The sequence below is a fragment of the Melanostigma gelatinosum genome, assembly GCF_949748355.1.
Source record: "Melanostigma gelatinosum genome assembly, chromosome: 6".
Classification (NCBI taxonomy): Eukaryota; Metazoa; Chordata; class Actinopteri; order Perciformes; family Zoarcidae; genus Melanostigma; species Melanostigma gelatinosum.
In genome coordinates this window covers 12,697,990-12,720,705 of record NC_136639.1, presented here as the reverse complement: position 1 = coordinate 12,720,705, position 22,716 = coordinate 12,697,990, and the positions used below count along the sequence as shown (strand labels likewise).

General features: G+C 42.3%; 1 protein-coding gene across 1 annotated transcript in view; it reads left to right on the top strand.

Moving 5' to 3' along the window:
* The window catches only part of pebp4 (phosphatidylethanolamine binding protein 4), a 44,826-nt gene that overhangs the window by 8,216 nt on the left and 13,894 nt on the right, over positions 1-22,716 (top strand). Inside the window, exon 2 of the mRNA XM_079270040.1 lies at positions 10,435-10,533. Within this exon, the coding sequence (XP_079126166.1) occupies positions 10,435-10,533 (99 nt within the window). The remainder of the gene's footprint in view (positions 1-10,434; positions 10,534-22,716) is intronic.

Genomic DNA, 22,716 nt, shown 5'->3' with positions numbered 1-22,716 from the left:
TGTATCCGGGTGCCAACTTTCATGCCTGACTGCAGATTTGGGCATTTTCAGACAGATGATGCGCTTAACCTTTTCTTCAGACGGGACACAAATCTGAGAGTCAGTAGTGACGGTTACAATGTGTTCTTCGCAGGCTGGGCAGCTAAAAGGTCTTGTTCAAACTCAAGCCCTGCTAATGTCTTTATTTGGCACAATGCTCTATGGATGAGCTTCAGGGCGTTGGTTTTGCCAGATCGCATCAGTAGAGCTGATTGTGTAGACTTGGAGACATTCATTGTAGCTGAAGCCTGAGTCCATTTGTTGTCTTCGTGGTATTTAGCTTAATGTCCGTCAAACTTAAATCTCACATGATGGGGTCAAAGTGTTGATGTGCTACAAGTATAATTCATTTTATCTGGATTAGAGTTTCAAGAGTTGCTTTAAAGGATCTTAAAACTTGCTCTGTAAATTAGTTTTCATTTGTTCTATTTGATGGATAAATCTGTCTGGTTTAATCTTAGATTGTTAGTGACCTGGTGAACAAATTAAGACAGCAATCATTCTGTCAAGCCATATTCACGTTTATCTTCAATGTACAACGTTGTGTTCAGAAGCTCACTCACCAACTACTGCAGCTGTTAGCAGATGTTCTCACTTTTTCACAATGTTTCGACACTGAGACATTAGTCCGCTATGGCTATACTTTAAAAAGCTGCAGGGTCATACCAGAAGAAGATCATGAATAACATTACACAGCAAAATAATTCAATAATAAAGCTGTGAATTCACATATTTAACATTGTGTGTTTCTTTCTTTACATATTCAAGTTACCTGACAATTGATTTCTTGATTAATTGTTTTGTTTACAAAATAATTCTATCAATCCAGCAAATCCTCACAACTGAGACGCTTGAATGTTAAAATGACTGAAAAGTATCTGTTGTGATTGCTGTCTTCATTTTATCGTATCAGCTCCAATTTATTACGCTGACTCTTCACTTGTGTTTTTCTCATTTCACTCATGTATCATCCATCTGAGGCTGTTTTGAAAGTACATGTCAAAAGAATATAAATGTGTCATTTGACTAAATAATAACGATTGTTTTAAGAAATAATTCAACTAAATGAATAAATGAAACACAACACATACTTATAATAAAAACAATAGTTCTTGAAATGTTTTTCCACGAGACACAGAGGGAAATGTATTTGCTGCAAACTAGATAATAACAACCTGCTTACGGGAGTTTGGCGGCCCACAGTGATGACTTACTCGTAAACATTCATCCCTGTCCTCTGTGTTGTATTATAATGATTTAAAGGTGCACGATACGATGGGAGCTCTCAACATGGAGGACCGGCTAACAGCGCTCATGGTGCAAACTACGCAGAAAGTGCTAACCGAGCTAACGGTGTTTACCTGCTATGTTGGGATGGCGTTAACAGCTGTAACCGCTGTGTGAGAGCAGTGCAGTTGGGTGTCAACAAAGCAAGGAGAAGCTTTGACAAATCACACACGGAGAGGGAGAGCGCCTTCATTCTCTGTTCAGGTTGACATCACTCCACTTTATCTTTAGTCAATAGTTGTTTGCTGCTATATTATTGTTCAGAATGTTATTTCCTTTCCTCACTATGCTGTGTTTCTGTGTCCACTTATATTAGAATACCTAATGCAATTAAATTTAGTGTTTTGCTCGACCTCTTTTCAAACTGGCAGGTGCTTGACCTCTTGTACTTGGACTGAATGTCTGATGGGTGTTAGAATCATACACTGAGGCCATCCAGACAAAATATTGTTGAACGCAGCGCAGCTCCACACAGACGAGCACTTCAAACTAACTATGAGTGGTTGCTTCTTTTCATATCGCAGAGAATAGGAGAAATTGATTGGAACTGGGAGGCTTAGGACAGGATTTTCCTCAACCATAATATTTTTTCTTTAACAACTGCAGCTTAAATTTAGATTTTTTTTTTTTTTTTCTGGCTTTGTTTTTCATTTCTTTGTCCAAATCCTATCGAGTGGTGCTTCAGGTTTTTCCTTGAGTAAAAAGTTGATATTGTTGTGGGGAGGGAGAAAGGACTTTTTTTTTTTTTTTTTCATGTGTGCAGGAATGTAGATTTCTTCCCCCCGTGAAATCCTAATTGTGCCTTGGAGGGCTGGTAGGGTATCTCTGCTCGGCTCAGCTCTACAGGATTTGTGTCTGTGTATGTTAGAGTACGTCTCTTTGCTTGAATGCGGATATAACCCTTTCATTGCACAAGCTGCTGATTTCTCAAATTTGCCGATAGGCTGATCCTGTGCATCCGTAGATTTTTTTGTGGAAAACATTGAAAGTTTTTTGTTTAGAAAGCTTCCATGTTTAATTTTCTTTCCCTGAAATATTTGATATTTGTTGAGCGTCAATGCAGATAACAAGTGGACCTCGTTCTGTGGATCAACCGTGTATGAAAAGTAAGCTCCTGAGAGCAGGTCTTGTCAATAGCGTGTGGTCAGATTGAGAATATCTCTTGGGTCAAACCACGTGTGTCCCGTGTGCTTCTTGAGTTATTGCTGTGCATTTATCGATGCAAATCCAGGATAAGATCCTATCTGCCTGCAGCGACATGTCCCCCTGGATTTGGTCTATGCGAGTCAGGCAGGTTATGGTTGACAGTCAAAAAAGGAATTGCAACAACATATATGCGAAGATTATTGCTTGTAGTCATTAATTGTTGCTTGAAAAGGGGATTAGGATTAGCAGTGCTATAGAGCACTCTAACACCTGTCCTTCCCCATAGCGAACAATGTGACTTCGTTTTTTCCTTATTTCAGTATCAGTTCAAGTTGGCAAAAATAAAAAAGGCTGATTTATTCAAATGAATCATCAACGCTGGAAATGATTCAATATGTGCCACATTCAGATGGATGATATATTATTCCCTTGGGGAGAGGCAAAGATGGAGCCGTGGAGCTGTTTTATTTGTGCCGTCTTTATCAGTGTGTCAGGCAGAGAGGCTGAGCTTGTTCTCTATGAATGGACGAGCCCTTGAACCATAAACCTGTACCTCCTCTGATAACAGTTTTTGCATTGTGATATAAGTGCCATTCTCTGTGATGTCCTCTCTGACAGCGCTAAATATATCAACATACACAAAATGATCTGTCAGACGAATTGTTTTATTCCAACCAGTTCTCCAAAACTAAGGATGTTCTGTGCTTCGTGTATGTGTGTGTGTGTTTTTTGAGGACATATTGTGGATTTTTGTTAAGGATTCAAATCAAAGCTCAGCATTGTGGTTGCGTTTCTCCAAGCTTTGCTATTCATGCTCTTGATGTTTTGCCTGTAGGTGAACATCTTAACTGGTTCTTGTGTTTTTTTTTATCCTCCATACCCTGTGCTGTGTATCGTTCAATGCTATTTTCTGCTGCTGGGACCTCAGACTGCTCTGACGTCTGAGAATGCCACATCTTCTAAGGTGATAAAGAGTGCTCCCTGAATCACTCAGTGCCCGTGTGATGACATGGCCCTGATTGTCAGACGGGTGGGCTGGTGACACTGGAACACAGACGGTGCTTGTCTGTTTGAAATATTCTGTTTCAAGCTTCCAAGCCCTGGGCAGTCCTCTCTCTCCCAGTCTTCCAACACCCAGCTTCGCCCACTGAAACAAGACTCTTCCATACTGGAAAATCTGGCCCCGTCAACTGGCAGTCTTGACTAGGTTCAGCCCACACGCCAAGCACCCCCCCCCCCCCTCACCACCACAAAATCCACCCCTTAATAGGCACTAGAGTTTGCCACCCCATGTAGATGCCTTTTGGTCGCCATCCATGAATGGCGTCAATAGCATCTTCCTACACAACAGTGACTGAACGGAGGGCACAAGGAAATGTGGGAATAATTTACACTTTCTCACTGTACTACCAGCAGAAACCATAATTAATCATGATAGAAAAAATGTGGAAGCCATCTTGGCTGGTGAGACACACAGTGCCTGTGAACAGGCCTGACACCTTTAACAGCTCTGATGGCCAGATAGGAATGAGTGTCAGAGTGCTTACAACCAAGCTTCCGTCATGGCACCACGTATCCCGTCGTCTTCAGAACTGTGTTCGCTGCATGACGGTTCTTCATGGAGTGTTACTGTTGTGAGCCTTTCGGATTTTATATTATATTATAGGCGGTCGTTAAAAATGTGGCACTGAGTGTGAAAATAGATCCGACAATAGCAATTATTCTCTGATTATATTAAATATGTCTTTCACTTTTATCACTCCAAGTTAAAACAAAAATGGAACAAGAATCAAAATGAGTACTTTTAGAATCAAGATGGTTGATGTAGATTCCCAAATGCTGGTGAAGTAATTAGAATTAATTAGTAATTATGTGCTCACCATTCCCTTTTATAGGCTGCACTTGGTGGTAAAATAGCAGATCTATGACTCTCAGTCTCTGACATGCGTGACAGACTAATTATGGATATGAGTCCAGTGCTGCAATTTGCCCTGTTTGCCTCGTGTTGTGTTCTGAGCAGCCAAACGACACGACAAAAAAACATTTCCCTCTCGCCTCATTTAGCCTGGCTGCGTGCTACTTCAGAGCACCTGTTAGTGGTAGTTGCTGTGTTTTGAGCATGTGCATTTTGCAGAAATGCTTTCATGGCAGTGAGTAGGTGTATGTGTGTAGAGTCACCACTAGAAAGTGTTGAAAGCCTCAGCTAGCAAGATCGCATCCAGGGTGACTAATGAGCTTAACATGAGCACGGCTGTGTTCGCGAGCACTGTGCGGTGAAAGAGGTCTTCAATGTTCAGAGAAATGCAGAAATGCTTCCCTAGGCTGCTGCTAATTCCTTCACCCCCCCTCAAGCTTCAATCAGACTGTGAACCATCTTACTGTTAGCTATGGCTCCAGAGCAGCTCCCGAACTGCACCGCCAAAGAACAAACAGTGTTCAGGACCGACTACATTCAAACAAGTTCATCAGAGAGATGTTTATCTGTGCTTCTGTCGGCCGTCTGTTTCAAGAATGTGTCACACAGATTTATATTCAATGTGCAGAAACTATAGGGGGTGAGAAAATATTGCCTTGCCTCATTTTAGCATTATGTGTTACTTTCATTAATATGCAGCATTGTATTCCACGTATTTATGTTCAAACCGAAAGTGTTTAAGTGATTATGTAATTGTGTAAACTTGTGTTTCATATTCCGCCGTGACTCCACTTCCACCGCTGCGTCCTCACGTCGTAAAGCTCACTCGTGTGTTTGTCGACCTAGCGGGGAACTAGGAGCTGTGTTGTCTTTGGGCCGAGAACATGCGTCTGTATCCACATGTGACTTTCCTTTGACCAAGAGGCTCCTGGAAGTGTGGATTCATAAGCCACTTCACACTCCACTCCTGTGTGGGAGGCAGGCTGAGTTAAAAATAGGCAGGTTTGGAGGTAGCGAGCAGCCCGCACTGTGTGAGGCGCTTAAGCACACACTGAAGAGTATTGGCATTATCTTTGCATATCATTTATATGTGTCAATAATCAATCGCAGTGTTAAACCAGTAACTGTGGTTGTTACTGGCTCTTGTGAAATATCCCAAATCATCTTGTGTAACGGTCTCAGAAGCTGAGATTAATGTGTTGTGGAGTTTTTATAAAACATGGTGCAGCGTTCTCTGCTGATATACACCGGAAATAAAAACACCATCTTTGGCTTGTTGACCTTATGTGTTTGTGTGTCAATGTACAGTATGTGTCCATGTATCCACATTTCTTTCATATACCATCTTAAAGGGGCCTTCCAGACATTTAGTATTGGGCTTTTCATTAAGTTGAGGGAGAGTCATTTTTTTTTGTGTGTCAAAATCAAATCGGAGGAGGCTGAGATATCCTGACTTTTAGTCCCTAGTCCCTAGACTCTTGGAGACTGCGGTTAGTATCCTGAGCACCTTGTGTGGCTAGGATTAGGCAACAAAAACACTTTGACTAAAAGGTAGCTCAGTGAAAGCTTCAGGTAAATGTTGAGGAAGTAAACAAGCCACTAGATTCTGAAAATATTTAACCAAGACCTTGAAATTTCCCTGAACTTAACCAAGTGCCCTAAACGTAAGCGTAAAGGTACCCGTTGGATTTCATAACCACTAGTAGCAGTGGGGCGCAATGTTTTTACGAGTGGATCCTTGTTTTAGTTTGTAGCGTGCACGCCCACACAGACGCTGCCGGTTATTGGTTTCACGCTCATCCGATGATCGACAGTTTCTGGTGATCGCGGTACAACAGCAAAGGCACTTTTCAAGAAGTGCTACCAAGGAACCTTAGATGTCACACGGTGCACAATCTGAAATATAAAAACATCGGCTTTGCAAAATGTTTTCAGAAGAAGGAATGCATTCAAAGTGTTGTTTAGACCTTTATGATGCACAAAGTGTGTTGGTGAGACAAAAAAAACTACACAGTGCACTTTTCTAAAACGTGACCTATGCTTTAGTTGGTGGAAGCAGATGTTGTATCGCAAGAGCAGACAATCTAGGGTAGATAAAGAAAACAAGTTTTCTGTATATAAAAACATTACCCATCATGCAACTCAACCTCTTTCCTTGAGCTGGGCAGTAAAAAGCCACGTCTTCAAACCCCCCAGTTTGTCAAAAGCAGCTGAAGTCGAGATTACTCAAGCGATGTCACTAAAGTAATTTTCCTCTATTTAAACTCTCAGTATTATGTTATCACTGAGTAGTACCCCCAATGAACTAATGTGTCACTACATGTTTCGTTTATTGCTACGCGAGAACTGCAGGAATAAAAGCCCTTCCTGCTGTCTACACTTATAAACCTGCAGATCATTCAACAGTTGTCGGTATCTAAGCTGTATTTACGTCTGTAATCATAACGAGGCCTTTTTATTTCAGTTTTTCCTCTGTGGCAGATTGCCGACCAGCCCTTTTATGACTGCCCATGAAGAAGGTTTTTTAATGCCGCTTGCAGTGAGGAACAATGAGGATTCAAAGCTTCTGCAGATGAGAGGTGTGTGTGTGTGAGGGGGGGGGGGGACTATTCTTAATGGCCAACGAAGGCCTCCTCACCTGTAAGGATGGTGACCTCTGAGTGCCACAGCCCCCCTTCTATCTCCATCTCATTTTTGGGTCCACGGCCCCCGCTCTCTGGTCAGGATTCAATTACTGGTGTCAGGCTGACCTTTGACCTCCCCTCCAACAGGATGAACCTCCTCTTTTTTACCCTAAAAGTGGTACCACTGTTACGCTTCACATCACTCGCTCTTCTGCCCCTCTCACTGCTATCTGCCTCCGAAATGAGACCGTATTACTTTGTCCTGAGGATAAAAGTCCACGCGTCTTTTCTGTATGAATTCACTTGATATGAGATTATATATAAACTTTTTTTAAATAAACAATGACATTTTTTTCGTTGAGATTTATTATTTGAAAGATGTACTTCTAGTTGTGTAGTTTCTATCTTTCTGTATTTACAGATCGATCTTTCGACCTCGTTCTAAGCCGCAGTCGATGGTTGTTAAGCCATCGCCGTGTCTTAATCACAACACAGATGCCTGTTAATTACCAAGCGAGTTCAAGTATTTTTGCTACTTAAACAGGGATTTAAGATTGATGCGTTGCTCTGCCCCGGGTCGAGCGTTGAGCACAGTTGACCATTTAATGAAACGTTGTCGGTTCTTTGCGCAGAGGCTGGAGGAGACGAAGAACAGGGAGGATAAAGCAACGGTATATTAATAGGCAGCCGTACGGATGACACTGTTTGGTTTTGGGTCAGGGATAAAGCATGAACTTGTAAACTCACAGAGGGGCCTCTCCTCCCCTCCCTCTCGCTAACTCACTCTCGCCCTTCGTGGTGTCATCAGTTAGCAGAGCTGGGCTCGATAGCCTAGGCAGCTCTACGAGAGCAGCGATTAGACGTCTCTCTGATTCTCATCCTCAGCAGAGTTCACGCAAAGGTAAGCCAGTAGTTTACATCCTCAGAGACGCTGGTATTCCTCTGCCTTTGTTCTTCGCCGTCTTCTCTTTTGCAAACAGTATATCTACTCGATGCTATTGGCATGATGTGGGAGTTTCATGTCATCTCTTAAAAATACACAATATAAAACAAATTTTTTTTTTTTTAAACTGCACCTGCATGTCTATCGTATATAATCAGGAAGAAGTTTTGAGTGACTCCCCCGTCAAACTCCATAGGTGTCACTGAAGAGAGCACCTCCCTTTCCCCTCGCTAACCACTGACCAGGAACCAAGACGGAGACAGGCAGCAGGGTTTATTCCAGCCGCCTGGCGTCTGAGGTACGGTCCCATCGGGCCGTTTTGCTGTGATCACAGCAGGCTGTGGGAGGTTAATCCCAAGAGAATGCAATCTCCCCTCCACCTCCAGCCTACACCCAGGTACCGCCTGCATAATGGCCCTGTGGAGCTCGGTGGTCTGTGGCCGACATCTACCCACAATTCACTTCTGCTCTGAGCTCTCCGATTCTTCTGACATTTTTAAAGTCCTTTAAATACCATTACAGAGCGCAACTGACCTCTCGTCTCTTTTACAAGAATCTAAATTAACTGAAACAATTTCTCACGTTTAGCTTTGTGTGTCCTCCAAATTATAAAAAATAAACTGTCACCAGTGAGAGATTTGATTAGCTGCAGTGTTGAAGCAAATCTAAATTTGAAATGATCATCAAGGCTCAAAATGTTACGTTTCCTCATTCGTATTAGTAACATATTTTTGAAAAACATGTTCCTTCCAGCATCCAGCCATGAGAATTAGCAGCGGTAAAACATGTTTTGATATACGTTTAGTTTGTTCGAGCCACAATAAATAATTTCAGATGGCACAATATGCATCTGTTTTTCCCTGGAGTCTTTCACACATATCTGTGCGTAATGAATGTGGATTTTGACAGATGGAGAAAAAAGTGTTCTTGTAAGAGGGAAGGGTACATGCCACAATGTGTGAAGTGCAAGCATGGAGGGAGCCTCTTGTATTATTTACTGCCCGTGCCAGCTGGACCAGCCAGATTCTTACAGGTAGCAATTCAAGCACAAATTATGTGCAGAAATCATTGAAATTCGGGGCCCACCACAAATAGGCCATGTGTTTGTTGTTACAGTTAGAAATGAATGTGAAATGCTCTTAATGTTGTGCTTAATTTAGGCTTCAGGAAAAGTAAGCCTGTCCTATACAGTGTATCTCCGTCCATGGTAACTTTCGTGAAATAATCTTTCTGAAATTTCTTTCAATGATAATTGTGACTGGAGGTAATTTTTAATTTAATTGCCTTTCAGTGTGTGTGTGTGCGCGCTTGTGCTGTTATTTGAAACCGTGCTATTTTTGAATGCATCAGGGTCTGACTTAAATATTAGTGTAACTACATTATCACAGTGTTTTTGCCTGGTAGCAAACATGTACAAATGAGGATTACAACTCTTGAGAAGGCAACAGGTCATGGTTGGTAAGCTGCCCGGGGGGGTCACTGATATAGAGTCATTTTTGACAGGCTGTGGAGGAGGCTCTATTGTTCCTGGTGTGTCTGGATGTTACCTGCAGGCACTATCGCTGAGACTACAGTATTATCCTATTATTAGGCTTAGTTGTTTACGCTTATTACTGCTTGTCAGGTAGGCAGAGAATCCTTCTGAAAACGAGCATCTGCAGAAAAATACATGACGACTTCTTTATCTCATTCAAGTACATCGGCTTACGATAATTTTCAGAGGCCTTTAAGAATGTCTTGATAGGACAACAACAAACAGAAATGTAAGGTTTATGTTTACATGCGAGCATTTGATTCTATGAAACGTTTCACTGCACCACAGACACGGTTGTTTGGCAGACAGGGTAAGAATGTAAGAAACGCTGCATCTGTTTTATATGTATTAAAGCTGATATCATTCTGGTCTTGCTTCAGTTGAAAGTACATACACAGTGAGAGGACCTCGTGGATTGAAACAGCCTCGGTTAAAATGTCTCTGTTTGTAGAGGAAGTGAACAAAATAAAAAAAGCCCATCATATGGTCTGGCAGATTTTGGGCACAGGACCAGGGATGACAAATGTGCTCTTGCAATAATTCAATCTGCTCTCATAATTCTCTAACTTTTAGGGACAGACAGAATGAAAAAATGTCCGGCAGTTTAGCCGCCAAGTCAACGTCCAATAACTGTGATCAAGTGCGAGTTAAGATGCTTTTCCTCTCACTTTATCTATTGACAGATTGAGGGGTACAAAGATACTGGGTAAGTGGCACAAACTTACTGTGAATATGTTAACGAGAGGATTTGGTACCAGATCCAAAATCGTGTCATTTTATTGATGTCACAGTAATGATATTAAGTTTAAGGAACAACAGAGCTGTACTTTTGCTATCAGAGTGTTACTGCAGTAGGTGTTAGCATGGCTACAGGACATATTCTCATGTAAATTGCTGCCTTTCTATTACAAAATAGTAACATATGAATACCCCTTTTTGTTTGCAGAAAAAGATGTATGTTCTGGCGATGGTTGATCCTGATGCTCCGAGCCGCGCCAAGCCAACATCTGCTCACTGGAGGCACTGGCTGGTCGTGGACATACAGGTAGAGTACAAGTCTGCAGTAACCTCTGCTCCCTCTTAGAAACAGCTTCCTGTGTTTTAGTGATGGGGACACGGACAGCATTTGTTATTGGATTAGGAGCTCATATGGTACAAATTTATGAAGGAGCGTTTGGATTTTTTAAAATAATTTTTTGAAAATTGTGCATTTTCATAATCTCGGGGTCTCTCTTGGCATGTCTCGTGTTTACATCTGCACTGGGGCCGATCGCAAGGCTGGAAAATTATGAATGGTATTTAAAGCCTAACTTGGTGGAAAAGGGATGCCAAGTTCAAAAAATGTTAATTTTTCATATCATGTATCTTGTGCAATAAATGCCTGTGACAAAAGTGTGGGAGTAAGTCTTTCTAAATGGCTGTGAAAGTTTGCAAGGCCCTGTCAGCAGCAATTTCCCTCTGCTGCAGAGAGCCTGGGACGTGTCAATGCAGGCGTGTGAGACTGAGATTGAGGAGAGCAGCATGCGAGGCGCACACTCTTTCTCCCATAGAGCTCCAGTCCCTCAGCTCCCCCTCCAGTGGAGAGATCTTGGCAGAGTGTCCTCCCTTCATCTGTTCCCCCAGGCAGAGCAGCTCCCCCAATGATCCACACTTCTCCATATTTTACACCCCCGAAATGGGCACCGCTCCGATCCCCTTATTTCTCTTCATATTTCACTCCTTTTTTTTATCCATTCGTTTGTGTGTTTTCACATTCTTGCATTCTAACGCCAAATGCGTGTTGAGTTGTTGATTGCCTCAAATATTTGGAGGTTTGCAGACATTTTATAATCCCGCGGGAACCGGGAGATCAACCCAGTAGATTAAGACTAGTGGTCTGAAAAACAACCACACGAAGACGCTTCGGCGGTGCATCACTGCTCCCGTTTCCTTTTATAAGGCGTCGTTGTGCACTAAAGTAAATGCCACATTGATTCGAAGATCCAAATGTGATGTCTCTCGGATATATATTTTAGCAAACCTTTTAACGGCTATGAATTCAGAATTTTGTGATGCTGCGCTTTAGAGATGATTCATGCAACCGCATTCCTGCTTGCCTGTAAGGATGTTTACCTCATAGCACTCGCTTACATGAATCATAAACAAAAAAAACGAGTAATTTCCACTTTCTAAAATGGCATTAGGCATCACCTTTGCTTCTTATTTTTAAGCCCATAAAGTCTGTCTGGCCATGAGACCAGCTGTGAATAAACAAATGTCTTTCAAGTGCTCAGACGGACCACATTCTCTGGAGCAATTCAATTTCCTGTCACTTGTGTGGGTGTTGACCTGCGTTGTCCATGTAGGGATTGGCCAATGTGATGGGATGTTTTTCTGATTGTGACTGGTGGTTGGTCAGAAGGGTTAATGAGCCTTTTGAGTGATGCCAACCTGTAGTGGGAGGTGTTTAATTGACCAGGGTGACCAGGTCACGTCACACAACCTCAGTTTTGTTTTTTCAAGTGTCGGATGTGAATGTGTTTGATTTTGTTTCAGCGCAGTTGTGATTTTGACAGCAATGTCGTTGAATTTATAAGTGTGTGTGTGTGTGTATATAGAGTGAGAGTCTTTTGTATGTGAGGAGAGTAAAGTGCCTTACAATAACAGTTAAACTGCTTTGTGTTAGATGGTAGATTATTTGTCAAGCAAAGTAGTTTCTTTCACTAAAGTCAGGGGTCATGCCTTCAAATGTCAAGCGGATCAGTGTTTTTCATCCTCACTCGTCAAGCAGCAGCCATATTCTTGTTATAGATATATGTTCATTAGTCTAAGGTCTTGCAGTCTTGCCCTAGTTTGTGGATGATTCAATAATTAGTGTGTATTCTTTATCCGTAGCCACAGCTAAGAAGGTAGAAGATTTCCTTAATGCAGCTGAGAGTGAAGCGAGGTCAGGCTGGACTGAGCAACGCGGCACCACAGATTTCTTCAGCCCAGGTCTCATTAGAGCAGCGATTGCAACAGAACAAAGGGCATACTGCGGCTACCTTGTTTATTATAGACTCGTCACTCACCTCGCTTTGAGCTGCATTATTCAGCTAGCTCTTCACTCATGTGCTGAGGATCTCCTCACAATGAGTCAGCCATGCCAAAACCCTCTTTAACCACAGAGAGAGCTGTTTGAGAGCCTGATATTTGTTGCCACACACTGTACGCTGCCACATACTTCTAGTATTCATCCACAACTAGTGTGGAGCCTTATGCGAAGCCGGATTTTGCATTAACTATAGAAACAGGCAGGTTTATTGGTCTTCCTGAAGAAAAAAAAGGCTTTCTTTGTTGTAAGATATCCTTACCTTCTGACGTTTTTTTCTGGATTGATGATTATGAAAACATAAATTGCGTTTTAGGAAGAGAACATGTTTATGTTATGTGTACAAATTTAAGGATCCACTGATACTACTTTTTGCAGACCAATTACAAGTACTTACATTTGAGTACTTGCCGATATGAGTACTTAATAATACCATTACTGTTCTTACAATGACTTTAAAAACTATGTTTATTTTCCCTCACTTTTTGACCGTAACAAATGAAATATACAACATGATGCTATTGCTGACATTTTCACATTCAACATTGTGTTTTTCTGATACAAACAGAGCATAGTGCGCTAGCTGTTGCTAACCTCGTGGTTAACCCCAAGCCTCCAGGAAGAGTGCCGGGCTTTGAAGCCAATTTTAAATAGTGGCCAAACTGAATGGAATTACAGTTTACGGGTCCGTCACGTGATGCCATGCTTATTTAGTGCTACACTCGCAACTATAAGACAACTGATAACTTCATACTCACCGTTACACACACGCTCTCTGTCTCGAGCAGTCACTCGATTACGTTACGCCGGGCTTTCAATACACTGGAGGAAACTCTGTCCGAGGATTTTAAATATGCACGATAGCCACCCAACTAGACAAGTTATTGTCCAGTGTCAAATCTTTGATTTGTAGCGCTATATCATTTATCACGCCAAAAACCATTTACTCCAGCAGTTAAGTGTAAACTGTGTGTCTCCTCTTCTCCCAACAGCTGTCCACTTTTTGTTAGAACTCACATTAATAGATGATCTATGTGCATTTTTATTGCAACTGCCTCCTTGAGCTACAGAAAGAGTCATTTAGAAGCTTCTCCAACACACTCCGTGTTTTTTTTTTATTTAATTTTTTTATCAATTCTGGACAATTACCAAAATAACCATCAACAGATTGTTGTCTAGCTCTCAAAGTCGAATTCCAGATTGTGAGCCTCTCCCTCCCTCTGTCTGCCCTCCCAGAGTCTAAACCATGCAGATGTTCCGGTGTCGTCTCGCAGCGATAATTACTGTAACAAGCAAATCATTAGTATCTGAATAGAGGCAGCTTATATAAATACAGCACTGGGGCTTACTTTTACTTTGCTCATTATAATTTTGGTGGTTTGTGAGTCGACATGATGCAATATGAACTTGCACCAGAGTGCCCCAGCTACAGCTCTTTCCTGCTCTGGTGTTCACGATCTCTATCAAATCCCCTTTTAAATAGCGACGTGTAGCCTTAGCTTTTCATGCATTTTTATCTTACTTTTTGTGATGATGTATGAGTTTTATCTTCCGAGGGTTTGCTTCCAGGAAATCTTCTGTGCCTCAAATTATTTTATTTCTAAAATGATTTTATGAAAAAGTATAGTATGTACTGTATATATCCACCAGATGCATTCAGGCTGTTAGCTTTGTTGTTGTTAGATTTGATTGCGTTGCAGTTTTCTTATTTACAAGCAACATGAGGTTCATTCTCAATAAGGCCAGAGATGCATGATCCGTCATGAGCTGGTCAGGCTGTAGTCACTCAGTGTCCTCTTCAGTCAGGGCTTCTTCATGTCCAGATTCATTTCAAGAAGGTCTTTTGGATTGGAAGCCATCATGTGTTTGTTAACTCCCTCTCCCTGGCTAATTGAAGGCCAGTTGGACAGTTTAGCACACAGTGTGCTGTGCTCATTACTATGGTGCATGAGGGACATGCATGCTTTAACAACATCCATCTCTGTTGTAGCAGCTCCCAAAAGGGGAACAGAGCCTGTGTTCTGCTGCTGGTCAGGCAAATACAAACAGTGAAGTATTGTGACTGTGTCAGACCAGCTGGCTTCGTGTTTGTGAATTCTGCAGCCTGCAGAGATCGTCTGCTCCACACCTCAAGATGTCCTTTAACTGCAAACTAAAAGGCGTGTAACCCCTTATTGCATTTTATACAATGATTTTGTTTTACCGAACTGGTGTTATTTTGTCATTGTTATTATCCCCCCCCCCCCCCCCCCCACACACACACACACACACACACACGCACACATATCTTCTTGTCTTCCTCCAAACAGTATTGTTTGTGTAGCTTCAATCATAATGAAGAAATACCATGTGCCAGTCATTGTGATGACATCGCTCATTCATATTTTTGGGAACAACAATGGTTCATGTCACAGAGGAACAAGCTGTATCAAGGTTGATGTCAAGTTTTGCAAAAAATGTCACACAAGTCATTAGTGTCTGAGCTGCAGCAAATGATAGTGCTGAAAATATGTTTCTAACCTCTGCAGAAGCCAATATTCAATATTGCAAATAAACATACACAATTGCATTGTTCTTTATCCTGTAATTATCTCTCCTGTGGCATGTTATGATTTAAGCGTTTCTTTTTTTGACAGACAGCTGCCCCCATATGGAAGCCAAAAACAATTTCCCAAAAGGCCAGACAAACCACAGCTAGCTTCATTGTGAGAACAAAGAACCATTGGTATTATTCATAATTAAACTCTTATTGTGTACTCTGCTGAATATTTCCATTCTTCTGCCTCTCTCCTGCTCACTCTCGTTTCCCCTCTCCGTACTTTGCACCTCGTGCTGGGAACATCTGTCTGGCGTCAGAGTGGAGCCTGGCTGTGCAGATTGGAGCAGGTAGAGGAGCACATTGTAGCCCAGCTAATGATGAGAGTGTCTGCCCTCTCTCTTAGAGGAGACGCAAGCTGCTGCTTCACGCTCGCTCACTCCACTCATACGCCCAGGGAAACAGATTTCCAAACATATGCAGTATGTTTTTAATCCAGTTGAGCACTTCATTTCCCAGCAAACACAAATAACCTTACGGGACATCCATATCTTATGACAAGGGGGTGGGCGCAAAGGAATTGAAAGATTTTCCTTTTTAATGTGATTTTTATTTTTTTGTTTTTGTTGCGCTCAAAAGTTGCTATACATGCTCATAACCGAGGTTAACGGTTTGCTTGTTTATGGTTTCACAAACTTTTACACAGACGTGCCTCCTGGCTCCAAGTCATATGACGCAACTTTATCCAATCTAAACTCCACTTGCTGCACCTGTTGACATCCTTTGTACTCAAACTGACAGCATAAACACATGTTCTTTGTTACTAGTGTCTTAAAGATTTTGAACAGATTGTTGTCAAAGATATACATGTGAGAAGTTAGTAAACTAAGTATGTGATTAAGAGTTGTGCCGGAACTTAAAGAAATGTTTTCGTAAATTACGAAGAAGTCAGAAAACAACTTTGTACTAAACTATTTAGCATTACACATTTCATATTGCAGTTTGACCCTGATAAAGTTTTCCATGCGGGTCATTTATCTTTTTTTCCTAAATATCCAAATCCTCCCTCAGTACAAGTCAACAACAGCTCTTAACATGGAGGCTCAGCTGGAGGTGCTTAACATTTAGAGCGGCGCTCATCCTGCTGTCAGCCACAGCCAGACAAATGTCAGAGGTGGTACGACATGGAGTTCAGCTTGTGGAAGTCATTCCCTCACTGAACCTCATCAGACTCCCCTCTCAACCTCTCAGACACATTAGGATGCTCGTGTTTGTTCGTTTGGCTTTTTTTTTAAATTAGCATGGCATCTTCTTTTTTTTTACCTTTTCTAAGATTTTTCCACTTTCGTGTGTGTGTGTGTGTGTGTGTGTGTGTGTGTGTGTGTGTGTGCGCGCGCGCGCTGTCTGCATGCACGGATTTCACGATGCACGATGTGTGAAAGAGTTTTAAAAGGTACCGCTGATTAGTGGGGGCACACTTAATACCTGAACTTGCTGTCACTGTGGCTCTGCTACATCTGGACCCCCCCTGGTCTTGTGTGTGCAAACATCCCATAATAATACGATAGATCTCGTCTTACTTTCAGCTTATTAACAAACACGCTCTTCTTCTTCAGTGTGGGCTGCTGCTCTCACTGTTCTCCGCCACCTAAAGGGAGAATTACATAAGAATCCTCCGCTCAATTGTCAGCTCCATCCCCCGTCCACATATAACAAGCACGCGCACACACACACACACACACACACACACACAGACACACACACGCGATACTGTAGCTGATAACCTACCAAGCCTCGCCATCTCTATAACAGCTGACCTCCCTGCCGTGGTTGCCTTGGTGAGATGATTGAGGAGGTTTCACTGCATGAAGAACGTGAGCTGCTATGGTTTTCTATCAGAAGCAGTGAATGCTGTTTTGGGCAGCGAGGGAATGATCATCCATAAATTATAGTTTTCACATGTTTCTTAATAGTTTTTCTAAGAAAACTAAATTCCTATTGATTGTACCACGTGAATCTAGTCTCCTTCTTGGGGAGAAAGAAATACATTCACTTCCACATTTATTTTTAGGAAGTAGGCCTACTTTGTGTCAGTGTGCTACATTAGTGTGTACCCTGCACACCATCCTGGGTAAATCATGATTAGTCTCCAAGAAAACAAGGACAACCTGGAAAGCCCCTTTTGATCCAGTCCGTCACACTATAGCCTAGCAGGGGAAAAAAATAACAGATTGGACCTTCTCCATGCAAATGCAGTTTAAAACCAGTAGCTCTGCACACATAAAGGCGCTTCTTTTAATATGTGCCCCCTTTCTTCACACCCACGACAATTGTGTATAAAATCCTGTTTTTCCTGAAAAGATTTCTAGTCGCAGCCGCAGACAATGTTCCCCCACACAAGCTGTCGTCTTTGTCATACCCCCCTCCCCCCCCCCCCACCCACCCCACACACACACACACACACATGCACACCCTCCACTTCAGTCAGTAAAGCAGGATCTCTGGCAGTCGGCCCCGCGTGCAAATTCATGTGTTTCAGGGTACAAGTTGGGGGGCTCGCCGGAGTCTGCCTACCTGTTCCCCTGTAAACTGGTCAATTTTGACAGACATGGATCCAGGGGGGGGGAAGCAGACAGAAACCAGAAGGGGGGAGAAAGGGGCGGGTAAATGAACAAATGTCAGGGTTAGTGGGGGGTTGCCGGGGCCGCGGCTGTGGAAAACTCTTCCTCTTAGGGGTGTCTCCTGATAGGGTGCAGTGAAGGGGAGTGAGGCATGCTGATAAAAACAACTCACTAACAATTATGCTCACCTAAAATAGCCCTTACTTAAGTATATAGCATGCTTGCCAGTTAATTGTACACAAAAACAAAGACTTCACAAAAGACCTCCTGCAGCAAATGTATTTTCTTTTATTTTGGCATGATAATTAAGTGTGACAGCTATGAATGCAAAGTTGGCAGATATTATAGTGGCCTGTCTAACTCTGCGTGCTGATTAGGATTGTTTGTGTTCCAAAAGTTATATCAAACTACAAAATTAGAAAACTGAAGTTTAGGTCAAAGAACTACATTGTGTTATGAACAAATAATTAGAACTGGTGTGGCATCTCAGATTCTGCATAATAGAATAAAGTGCACTGACATACCAGAATCCACCATGATTTTATAAACTCTGGCCATCATTGTTATCAAAGCTTAGTGATGGAGGTTTGGCAATTACATGTAGATGTGTGCTCAGTTTTATGAATATTAAATCATTTTTTCCATGTATTTTTCAGTACTTGACAATTACAAAAATTGCACAAGAGATGAGTCCATTCTCTGCAGATTACGGCCCCTATCTATTCCTAACCAAGCAGCTGACTGCATGGGATTTAATGACAGCGTTCCTAATATTTCCATGAGATAATGCTTTTGTTAAATGACAAGCGAAAAGCCACCATCAATACAATGCTTTCAGTAGGAGCCAACATTCTATCCGTGTTCCACTTGAATAATTTGTGTACCATTAATGCATTTTGCTCTGAATTGTTCTCTGGATTTGTTCAACTTGTTCTTATTGATATGCTGTAGGACTAACAACCATAAAATCTACCAAGACCTCTGATCTGTACTATTGACCATTATCATAGCCAAGAGGTTTGTTGCACTGTGGTATTTTTATGCTACACTTGGTGAGAAACCTGTTTACATTCCAGGGTGCTGTATAGTTCACTTCTCTCCGCAGCTCAGTCTGATTCCAAAGCACTGTATAGATTTCTTTCAGCTGATGAAATTAAAAAGACAGCAGTGTGTGTGTGGTGTGCCTTCCAGCAACGCGATTTGCCTGTGAGTTCACGATACGGGTTGAGAGGGGAGTTCCTTTGGGGGGGATTAAATAGCTCCCTCTCTTCCTTCCCTCCTCCCCTGCCCTCCATACTTGCAGAACACAAACAGCTTGCAGGGCTGTACTGTACTTGTACAACATGTTTGCCACAGTGCTGCTCACAGGTAACAATAAGCCAAGGTCAAAGGTTAAGAGGGATTGTGGAGCTCAGATTCTTGTGTGTTCCTCTGGCAAACATTGTGCGCACAGGAACAGGAAACAGTGCCCATAGTATCGCTCGGAGAAAGAAAGAGTGAGAGACGGAGAGAGCGAGCTGTCTCAGCAGAGAGGGGGTATCAAAAAGAAGAAGACCAAGGCCGGTTTCAGACTGTCCTAATAAGATTAGGACAGTCTTAGACGAGTCTATGAGGTTAGGACGGTTATAGTTTTGCTCGTTGACTCGTCGAATACCAGTTAAACCGCTGCCTGAGATGAAAGAGTTATATTAGAGAGCTGTCTTTCCATTGTAACAATCGCGAGCGCGTTAGAATAGCAGCAAACCAGTATCAGCTATGTAAAGATAAAGTCGAGTAATGTCTACCGGAGACGAGACTGAAGTTACTCTTCTTCTGTGTGTGTTGTTATGCGAGCTTCTCTTTGCTTTGCTTTTAGTGCATGTTTGTGATTGTGAGCGTGCGCCACTGGTTAGCTCACGGCCGCCGCTCTGCACTAGTCTCATTCGGCCGTTACAGCTGATAACGCCGTCCCGACCGACAGCGTTGTTGCAGAAGTGTGGCACCAACCATCTGGTTAGCGCACACACTGTTGGCTCTGTCAGCACGTTGGCTGTAGTTTGTACTTTTAGCGCTGTTAGCACCGTTAGCTACGGGCCGCCGGATCAGGCGGCGCCATGTTGAGAGCTGTTGAGAGGCAATAGAAATTCTCCCAATCTCATATGATGCACCTTTAAGTAATCCATCTCCTAACCATGTAGGGCAGTAGTTCAGAAAACTGGTCATCAATTACAAATTTGAGTTTGACAAAAAAAAGATTTTGTTGTCAAGTAACCATTAATGTCACCTGCTGACGAGAAAAAAGAGATGCTTGGATAAATCAATTGTTTGATTCTTCCAGGAAGATTATCATCTTTGTAATTGAGAAGAGTCATAGTGTAACGAGTTTCACCGAAATTTGTGTCGCCTATAAGATCGTTAAAAAAACGACAAAGCTCTAAGCAGCTGATGAACTTGGACGTTTATCTGAACTGTTGGTGAGATTTAAGCCATGGTGAAAGTCTATCTCTGTGAAACCAGATCCCTGCCTCCGTCAGGCTTTTGAATGTGATGGAGATTATCCGTTTAATCTCTTAATCATGCACACTGTATACAGAGTTGGTCCTGTGCCTAAAACCTCTGTCCTGATGTATCACAGCCACCTTTTGCATTGAATCCCTCGAACCCACAGACCCAATCAGGTTGGCGCCGACACTGTTGCGCATGTTCCTCTCCAGCTTTCAGTATATTATACCCTTGATGCCCTGTTAAAATGCTGTCCAGACCAACGGTGCATAAAATGGATTTTGAAAATATGTAGATTTTAAAATACAGCTTTTTTTCTTTTAAATCCCTCATTGCCACAAATGTATTCAGAATAAAAGCAGATGTTTCATAACATGAATTAGGTTACTGTACATTTTGCGCAGTATATGTTCCCCAAAAGTAGGAATTAATAATGAAGATGCTTTTTGCCCTGAAATTGCTGTTCAAACAATTATGTACTTAGTTTCTTCCAACAAATGCATTCCACATTATTGTTTTGCCTCATAGCAAAGCACCCAAAAGACTAAAACCTTTCATTTCAGCAAAGGCCGCTATTGGTCACCGTCAATAAAAGCATAAAAGCATTTATTTCCCACGTTTGTCAAATTAACAGCATACTCCATCTCCCATAGGACTTGTAAGGTTCATTAACCTTTCTGTGAAGTGGGACAGGTTTCCAGCAGTTACCATAACCTCTGTCTCGTTCCTACCTCAATTATAATAGAAGAATTAAACATCCAGCGATTCAAAACAGTAATGCTGCCTCTTAAATCCCTTTGTACCAGCTCTCAGTTGTTAATGACTAAAGACACTGAATGAACTATCGAGTTATCAACAGACAGAACGGTGGACAGAAGCAAATGAAATGGCTGCTCTCAACAGCGAGGATTACTGGCTACGTGTTCAGTTTTAGTTTGATGGTCAGATTTTACTGCTTCTAGAATTATTATTCCGTTTTTAAATGGGATGTTGCCTTTGTTTTCTATGAATAATGCAACATTGCATTAATGCTACATAAAACAGTTATTATACATTAGGAAAACTATGCCACGTCTGTGTGGAAACACTTGTGGCTGTTTTAAACAAATAATAAATCCCCTTGCGTGATTAATAAAGTAATTATCGATCTAATCATTGCAATTTAAGGATATTTCAGCCAAATTTCGCTGTTTTGTTGCGCCACGGTCCACAGTCCTTGCAAAGTCAGAAGAATAGACTGACCTTGAACTAATTAAGTGGTCAATTACACGCCTGTTGATCTCTTTTAATTTCTTAACAATTAGATTAATTGTGTGGGCAAAGAGTTTGTTCTCTTGTCCACCTACTCCTCCTTCATCCTCCAGCTCTTCCTCTCACTTCTCTTTCTCCTCTTCCATGCCACGGGCCCACAGGGTTTCAATACTCATTTATTTTGTGTCACCGTTCACACTTACAAAAAAAAAATAAAATGTTTTAATTCTATGCCATTGACAATTTTAATAAGCTTAATCTTCCTCTTACTCTCCCCACCCCCTTACATCTCCCCCGTCCTCTCATGTATTAATCAAAATTCAGAACGTGCCTGGGTGTATTTGTCTATTATAATCTATTAATTTACTATCTCCACGGATTTCTCGTCTTACCACCGCACACCGCTGTAGCCGTGGAGCAGCAAGGCCTCGTGTTTCTGTGTGCCTGTCTTCTGATGCTACTTGTAGGCTGGGATTTTCCAGTGCCACCCCCGTCAGTGGGAAGCCCGACATGGGGACATGTCAGAGCCTTGTTTGCTTGTTGTGCTGATGAAGCTGGGGGTGGGGCGAGTGGGCAGCCGTGTTCAGGTTCCAGGATTCCCTTCAAATGAGTCAGCCAGCCCCCACTCAAACCGACTGTTACCTTGGGAACTCACGCTTGGGCTTCCCTCAACAGTACTAAAGTACAGACTCATCAGCACCCATACCTACTAACACACACACACACACACACACACACACACACGGGCTCGGGCTCGGAAGCAGCATCCAGGTTGGAGGAAATTATCTTATTAAAACGCTCTCGTTGTGGCCTCCACTCTGCCCTGTTAGGCCCAATCTGCTCCATGAGAATGAGATGACCAGCCCAGCATGGCCACTTTGTTGAGGCAGATTTGTAATTTATGCAAATTGGACCGAATAGATGAGTGTGATAATGAGTTTGGGTGGGTAGTTTCTTAAGTCAGTGGTTTGAGTAATAGTATGCTTCCCTACTAATGAGCTCGACCGGCGTATAGTGTCGGTTTGGTGCATCGCAGTGTGTCGGGTGATGTCAGTGATGGCTGGAGTTCACTTAATGACTAGACTGTTTATGTTTCCAACTCAGTTCATTACCAAAGCCAAATGAGTTTCTTTACTGAAGCCATTAGTCCAGCAGGCTATTGTTAAGTGGGTTCATTTGTTGAAGCGCTGAAGCAGATCATGGGTGACTCCCCCACTGACTTTCACCCTGTCCTGCTGAGGCCAATCCATCCCGCTCAGCTGATCTCCA